We start from the raw sequence: 7,607 nt of genomic DNA, 5'->3' as shown, positions 1-7,607 counted from the left end.
CCAAAACCGGAGCTCGGCAAAGACTCGTTCCTATGAAGGTAAGAGTCCAAATCAAACCCTTATCAAAAACCGCAATTCAAACAACCCCAAATCAAAAATCCCAAATCGAAAACCCATTCAGTAGAAACCCAACAATAATAAAAAAAAATAAATAAAAAAAAATGGAAAATATAAACCAGATTCAAGAACAATGCGAAAATTATCGGCCACTGGAGGGCAAAATGGGGAAGTGGGAAGTCGCGGGATGGGAGTTTGCAGGTTAGGTGGGGGTGGGGGTGTGATGGGGTGGGGCGGAGGAGAGGGAGTGGGTCGGGGGATGGTTTTTGGGTTTGATAGGTTCTTTTTTTTAATAGGATAAATATTGTAATATTTTAAATGCATAAAAAATTATTTTTTTGACCACATGGTACAAATGTGGCAGCTACTTCAGCTCTTAATAGACCAAATGATGGAAAATATAACGGATATATTATATTGAAACAAAATAGTACTTGATATATGAAAATTAAAATTTTTGAAAATATTATATAAGGTTATAGACTTCAAACCTGAATGAGTAAAATGTAATTTACCTTTTTTTTTCTTTTTTTTTCTATTTCTTCCACTCATGCTTCATCCATGATTTCTTTTGTAATTTTACACTGAGATAAAGAATGGGAAAATAATTAGTATTGAACTTGACGGTGACTCAATCTGGATTGAAAACTAGTATGAAGGAGACAATCGGTTTGAGACAGCAAATCCGCGGGGCCAAGATTCCCCCGACTCTCCAATCGAAGTCAGATACCATGAAATGATGGAAGTGGGCATTTGTTTTGGGCATCGTTCTGCCCGTTGAGTGAAGGAGTTTGTTCATTTTTGAAGGAATATTAGACTATGAAAGAAATATTGTTAATCAACATTTGAATTCTGGGTTTTATATCATTATATCCTAGTGTTGCTATTTGGTACTGTTACTGATGTATTATAGTTCGTGCCCCTTAAGATATATTCCTGCCTCCGCCAGTTCTTGAAATCATTTATATCAAAATGTCTCAGGAAACAAGAATGATCTCAAACTGCATTGACCCCTTTCCCGCTTTTGTTCGATTAGTTAGAAAAACACTTCCTTTAAATGGGATCTGGAACAGAATATGAGGGCGTCGTGAATCTGCCATATATGGCTTATAAATTTTAGTTGAATTACACGATTCTGTTATTGAATTATAATATGTAGCATATTATAGATTGATTGAATATAAAGCTCAAATGCGATATTTGAGATCATGGGTTTCGTATTTTGCATTTATCAAGAAAATGATCTTTTGATAGGACACCAATGGCAACCCTAAGAAATCTGAAAATCAAGACTGGTACTTGTAAACGCCTAGTTAAGGAGCTTCTTTCCTATGAGAAAGAGGTTGAGAGAGAAGCCGCCAAAACAGCAGACATGAAAGAGAAAGGAGCTGATCCGTATGACCTGAAGCAGCAGGTATGATCGAGACATGCATCATTCACCAGCTGGCCTCATTAAGTTGTCATCATCTTTAAATTTTTATTGTCTTGCAGTTGTTGCAGACATTTGGTTAGTTGACAACAACAAATTTGCTCACGTATGAGTTTCTGAACTCCCTACATGGTTCTTAGCTGTCTTGATTTGTGGCATTATGTCATATTTTACGTTTGTGATATGTGAGTCAGTTATCATCTGTTGTTTGGAAATTTATGCATTTTAGATATATATCATTCTCTGTGGTGGGAATATGTTACTAGACATTTTTTATAGGACTTCGTTAAGATTTCTGAAGTTAGGTTGACCTTTTTCTTTTGAATGTTTTCGGCATCAATTAACTTGTTCTACTTGTTTGTTTATCATTCTATTGTTAAACTTCATAGTTTTTAAAAAGGGATTTGTATGCTTTTCCCCCGTTAACAAATTTGGACAGTCAATACCATGCTAGTAGAAAATTAAGTCCCACATTTTTGCTTTCTTATTTTTTCACTAATAGTTATTAGCATACCATTAGTAAGATTTGGGGCCAAATTCCTGTTAGCTGATGACTTATTTGAAATTTTAATGGATCATTTTACCCTGTGATTCAATCTTTGGAACACTTTTGAGGCGATTAATAAGATGTAGATTGACTTGATCAGTGCATTGTGCAATCTGCATGTACACATAAATGTTCAGATGCGTTTGCTTGCTTGCTTGCTTTGTAGAAATTATGGTAATTTACAAAAAACTTTAACAGAAGAAAAGGTTTAAGATTACATAACCCCACAATATACACTCCATAACTTAGTTTAACTTGGTTTATCAACTGTCTATGTTCTTTTGGAGATCCATTAATTCTAATTGGTATAAGTCAGGGAGTATTTTTTCCCATCAGATAATGTTCAAACTAAAGGCCATGGACACAAGCTTGCTTCTGATTGCTTGGAGAAGTTCTCGTATATTCTTTGTTAAGCTACTTCATTGAGAAGTCAACTGAAGAAACGAAAAGATCAATGGATATATGCCTATCCCTTCCAAATAAGATTCCTGTCTTGCCTTCTTGGTTCCCTTACAGGAAAATGTGCTTGCTGAATCAAGGATGATGATTCCTGACTGTCGGAAACGCTTGGAGGCCTCATTAGCTGACCTGAAAGGAATTTTGGTACGTAAAAGTCTTGGTTAACCTTAGTTTGAAGTACCAACTCATTTGGCCCCAATTCACTAAGCAAGATAATTACTTTTAGGCTGAAGTAGAAGAAGAGTTGAACCAGAAGGAAGGCCCTGAAATTGAAGAAGCTCGAACTGTTATTGGAGAAGTTGACACACTGTTCCAGACAACAGAAGCCTGATGTCATAGCTTGGTAACGTTACTAACATCGGGGTGGTTTTCGCCTTCGTCTTTTGTTCCGTTTCAAACGATGGACAGAGTGTGTTGTCTTCACATTGTTTTCTAAGGAGCCGTATTATCTTGCCTGTATATGAATTGAAATTGCGTGCTGCTTCTCCTTCTTTTGCCCTCGACGATCTTTGAATTTCGGTTTGTTTGGTACTGTGCTATTGAATGGAAAAACAAGAGCAGAGATACAAAATATATTCTGTCCTTTTCCTTCCTGCTGGATCTGTCTGTTCCCAATTAAGTCCGTAACGCATGAAAACGACATAGAATCAAAGGAAACCAGCGTAGTTGTACTTGTTCCTACTTCCCTTTCTTTTAAGTAACATCTTCGTTTTGTTGCTTGTTGAATATTAGCTTATCATGAGAAAATTTTACGTGTAACCGGTTGCATACAACCCGCAATCGGTGATAGATAAGTTCGTTCTTATCAGGGGCAACCCCGAAAGTGGATGTTTTCCTAAAAACTATCCTCATTCCGTCACCCATGACAAAATAGTAGGTACTGCCCAATGTGATGTATAATGACACCCTTTCGGCTTACTGCTACCATGAATGAGTAGTTAAACAATCTTTGAGAGTTCTAAATAAGAGTTTCCTGTACACAATGCAAGATGGTACATCAATCAAGAGAAACTACGGTTCTTTTCAGTGCACGGTTTCCCCTCCGCTCTTCTCTTCCTCAAATTTTCTTACTTTTTCATATAGAAGGGCAGGAGGGTTTCCTGAACTTCCGACGGAAGGGCCTACATGCCTCAATGCTAAGATCGACGGCAGCTGCAAGAGCCATGAAGATGGCGGCATCCTCCACACATGTCACATGCCTCATGGCTAGTTGTACCGATGGCTTGCTGGCTTTTCCTTCCCCTTGCACTCTACAGCTCATGACGAAACCACCTACAAATGGATATAAACCTGCAAAGTCTCCACTGCTTTGTGGGCTTGGTATCGGACTGGCGGATGCTGCTGCCGCTGCTACTGCCCGCATCTGTCTGTCTGTGTCTATGAAAAACTCCCCACCCTTTTCAGCATTGATGCGGATTTCAGACATGAAGAGCTCCACGGCCTCCTGGCATTCTGACAGAAGGCGAAATCGGCAGCAAACAGTGTCTCTGATGCCACGCTCACGCCATGCTTCAAGTTTTCCCCATGGCTGCCAGCTATCAGGCCTGCAAGGATCAGGACTAACAATCAACCAAGCTCCTGGGTTGGACCTTGCAACCCAATCACAACCTGTTGCCGGAACAAATGGAGTTGTTATAAAGGCTGCTGCAACAGCCGAGCCAGAGAGATCATGTATTGTCACCTTCCATCCCTTTCTCTCCCTTCTCTCTGTTTCCAGATCAGGATTGTTAGCAGCACCTGACCAGTATGTGTTCAATGGATCCACCTGGGGAACCCTGTAGATTCATTAAACTATCAGAAACTACATCGACATTTGTTTCTTTTCTCAGCAATACAAATCTCACATAGTTTTCATGCAGAAGTCTTAAACATTTAACATAAGTTATAAAGATAAGTGACGTCACGTCACCTGTCTCGGATGAACTTGCAGCTGAAAATAGGCTGTTTAAAGGAGCCTTGAAGCTGAACAACCTGAGGACTAACTTTTGTCACATCGTCAAACTGGAAAACATATCTTGGATCAGGATCTAGTCTTATTCTCAAATGAAGCTCTGCACTCAATTTTCCGCTTTCGTGCTTGTTTTTGCCGATAGCTATCCATCCACAGAAAAGAACCACTGGCCTTCCTTGGCCCCATTCGGGACCAACCTCCAGCTTATATGTCCCAATTTGCTGCCTTTTGTTCCCTACACCACAGTGGGATCCCTTCTTCCCTGTGAAAATAGCAATCTCCAGACAGGAATGAGGATTGTAGAAACAGCCAGGTTCCAGCAGCGCTTTAATATCCGATTCTTCAAGATAAAAACTCGAGGCCATGCTGAGAGAATCAGGTGTAGTAGTAGCTTCAGGGGAAGAAACTAAGGGAATTGATGCTGTCTGCATAGGGAATCCTCGAAGGCGAATTTCACACGAATACTGGGAAGAGAATGCATGAATACAAGATTTTTCAGACTTGAAAGGTGTTCCAGGAATCCTTAGTCCAAGTGAGCCTATTGACAACCTAATAAAAGCCTGAGGATCCATTCTCGTCACAAAAACTTCCCCATCATACCGAAAGCCATATTCTTGGACGGCCTGCAGCATCAGCAGAATAGTGACAATTAGATCACCGGGGATTAAGTAATGAAATTTGATGGCAATCTTGGAGAAACTAATGTCAGGGACTTAAAAGAGTTTATATTCACGATAAATTTAAGTGCAAAGCTTTGATTGATGCAAGAACCCGGCTTCAAAGCTGCACCGAGTCTTCAACTTGCACGGCTGCAGAGCCCTGTTTGATCAATTTAATGTCGAACTAAGGCCAAAACATATTCACAATTTTATCGGACAAATCACGCAATATCCCTTATCTGTCACTATCAAACAATCCTGCTGCAAATCAACTAACGTAACTAAATGTTCCTCAATCAAGTTAACAACTTTCTAACCAATTATTCAAAGGTGTTATACAGAGAGAAACTCTGAGTTTCTGCTTTCTTCTTAGAATAAGCATATAGAAGAAAATAAATACACTTAAAACTGCTAAAAGAAAGAAAGCCGAAGCTATGCATCTATATGTTCACTAGATAAGATACTTTCACTGTTTCAATTCATTTATACAAGAAATTACTGTGCATATCTGTTGCACCACGTAGAATGCCGTGGTGCATCAAATCCACTCGTATTACAACACGTGTAGAATCATTAATACTTAAATCCTAAACGTTGACTTGCCCTCTTTATCTCCTGTGACAAGTCTTGGACTCGGTTTCGCATTAATTTAACAAACTCTGATCAAATTCCATCAACCTAAATCCAACTTAGCATTCCTTTAAATTCAAGCCAACCAGAGTCCAGTCAATACAGATAAACTGAGAAAAGAAATGCACATACAAAATTCAATGAACTCAACAAAGACTTCACCTGTTATTTAGTATTATGGTCAAGTGATATTCCTCTTCACTTGTAAGTGAGAGATCTTAGTTCGATTCTCGCCAAATGCGATTTGAACTACATTATTGCTAGCCCATTGTGAGGCTAAGTTCACCCCATTCTCCCTTACCGCACATAATATTGTTTATTCAAAAAAAAAAAAAAAAAAAAAAAAAAAAAAAACCAAAGACTTCACCTAAAACTGATTGGCTTGGTTATGGTCAATTTACGGAAACTTTTTGTGTGGATTGACCTGAAATTAAAAAACTTCCATTACTCGCATCGTCTCTTGCAGTTTTCCATCAGACCAACAAAGATTAGGGTTCTAGGAATCAACTGAATTGAAATCTACGACTATTCACACCAATAAGTGGGTAATTAGCCACCAGCATACTCGATAACAAAACTTATGCATCAAACAGAGCATTGAAGCTAAAACAAGCCAACCCAGTTCAAATTTCTGCAAACTAAGCTCAACCCAATTTAAATTTCATCAAACCAAGCTCAACCCACAAAATTTTTCCAACCAAAGTACACAATTTCAGCACAATGGAATCCCCAAAAATATTAGAAACATTGAGATTACACATAGAAAAGCAGAGTCAAGAGTCACACAAACAAAGTTAATTGGGGAGCATGATACCACAAAAACGGAAGAGAAAAAGAGACGTGAATTGAGAGAGAGAGAGAGAGAGAGAGATAGATAGAGAGAGAGAGAGAGAGTACCTAAAAGTTGCGGAGCTGAAACAAAACCTGAAATTGAGCAGCAAGAGAACCAGAAGTCCAACAAAACAAGAACAAGGACGAGAGAGAAAGAGAGAGAGACGCCACAAACTGGATTACCCAATAAGAGAAATCTCTTTCTCTTGAATGTGGGTGCAATAAATAGTATGAGTAAATGATTGATGTGAACTTCAGCAACAACTCTTCCTAGAGAGAGAGAGAGAGAGAGAGAGAGAGAGAGAGAGAGAGAGAGAGGGATTGGCTCAGACTCAGTAGTAAACAGAGAGAGAGAGAGAGAGAGAGAGAGAGAGGGGAAGTGGGTACTTGCTGCTGCTGCTGCTGCTGCTGATGGTGTTTCTGTACAGAGTCTACTTTGGATATCACGTAGTGGGCTGTGCGCGGATCACGAGGACACACACCTTCTCACAATAAACGAAGCAAAAATACCATCTTCATTTTCTCTTCCCTTCTCACTCTGCTGCACCTGCATCACTGTATAACGTATTTTACTTGTTTTTTTAACTTTCGCTGTGTATTTCTTTTATTTAATTGAAAAACTTATTATATGGTCATGTTTTTGTCATGCTTAGGTTGTCATATGCATGGATTTTGTTGACAAATTGTGAACCTAAACTCTCCGTTGAACCAATACATAATATAAGTTGTCACATAAAATATCGATGTTATGTGAAAAATTTGATTAGAGCTCGTTTGAAATCTTTTTTAAAATGATTGAAAGTGCTTGTGATGAAAATGTTTTGAAATCAATCCTTAGTGAAAATTTAAGTGAATCCTGAAAGAACATTTTAAGTAATTTCTCTAAGAAACACATATCTAATGCTTCTTAAAAAAAAAAAGCACTTAAAGTGTTTTTGAAACCCAAAACCAATTTTACCACAAACGCTTTCAGTCATTCTAAAAATACTTTCAGACGAGTCCTTAATCAATAATAAAGAAGCTACATAAACTTAAAAGGGAGGG

The 7,607-nt window shown here is 38.5% G+C and overlaps 2 protein-coding genes across 2 annotated transcripts; one reads left to right on the top strand and one right to left on the bottom strand.

The window, feature by feature from the left end:
• Positions 1–1,287: 1,287 nt before the first annotated feature.
• On the top strand, positions 1,288–3,064 carry LOC137748496 (tubulin-folding cofactor A-like). The gene is made up of 3 exons (XM_068488656.1): positions 1,288–1,471; positions 2,550–2,636; positions 2,719–3,064. The coding sequence occupies exons 1-3, from the start codon at positions 1,319–1,321 to the stop codon at positions 2,821–2,823; spliced, it is 345 nt and encodes a 114-aa protein (XP_068344757.1). The 5' UTR covers positions 1,288–1,318; the 3' UTR covers positions 2,824–3,064.
• Positions 3,065–3,245: 181 nt separating this feature from the next.
• Positions 3,246–7,125, bottom strand: LOC137748495 (uncharacterized). Its single transcript, XM_068488654.1, has 3 exons — positions 6,630–7,125; positions 4,402–5,066; positions 3,246–4,267 (listed from the first exon to the last, which is right to left on the bottom strand). Exons 2-3 carry the CDS (start codon positions 5,013–5,015, stop codon positions 3,568–3,570), a joined length of 1,314 nt encoding a protein of 437 aa, XP_068344755.1. The 5' UTR covers positions 5,016–5,066; positions 6,630–7,125; the 3' UTR covers positions 3,246–3,567.
• Positions 7,126–7,607: the final 482 nt, after the last annotated feature.

Source organism: Pyrus communis, chromosome 10 (genome assembly GCF_963583255.1).
Source record: "Pyrus communis chromosome 10, drPyrComm1.1, whole genome shotgun sequence".
Classification (NCBI taxonomy): domain Eukaryota; kingdom Viridiplantae; phylum Streptophyta; class Magnoliopsida; order Rosales; family Rosaceae; genus Pyrus; species Pyrus communis.
This window is presented reverse-complemented; position numbering and strand designations above follow the sequence as displayed.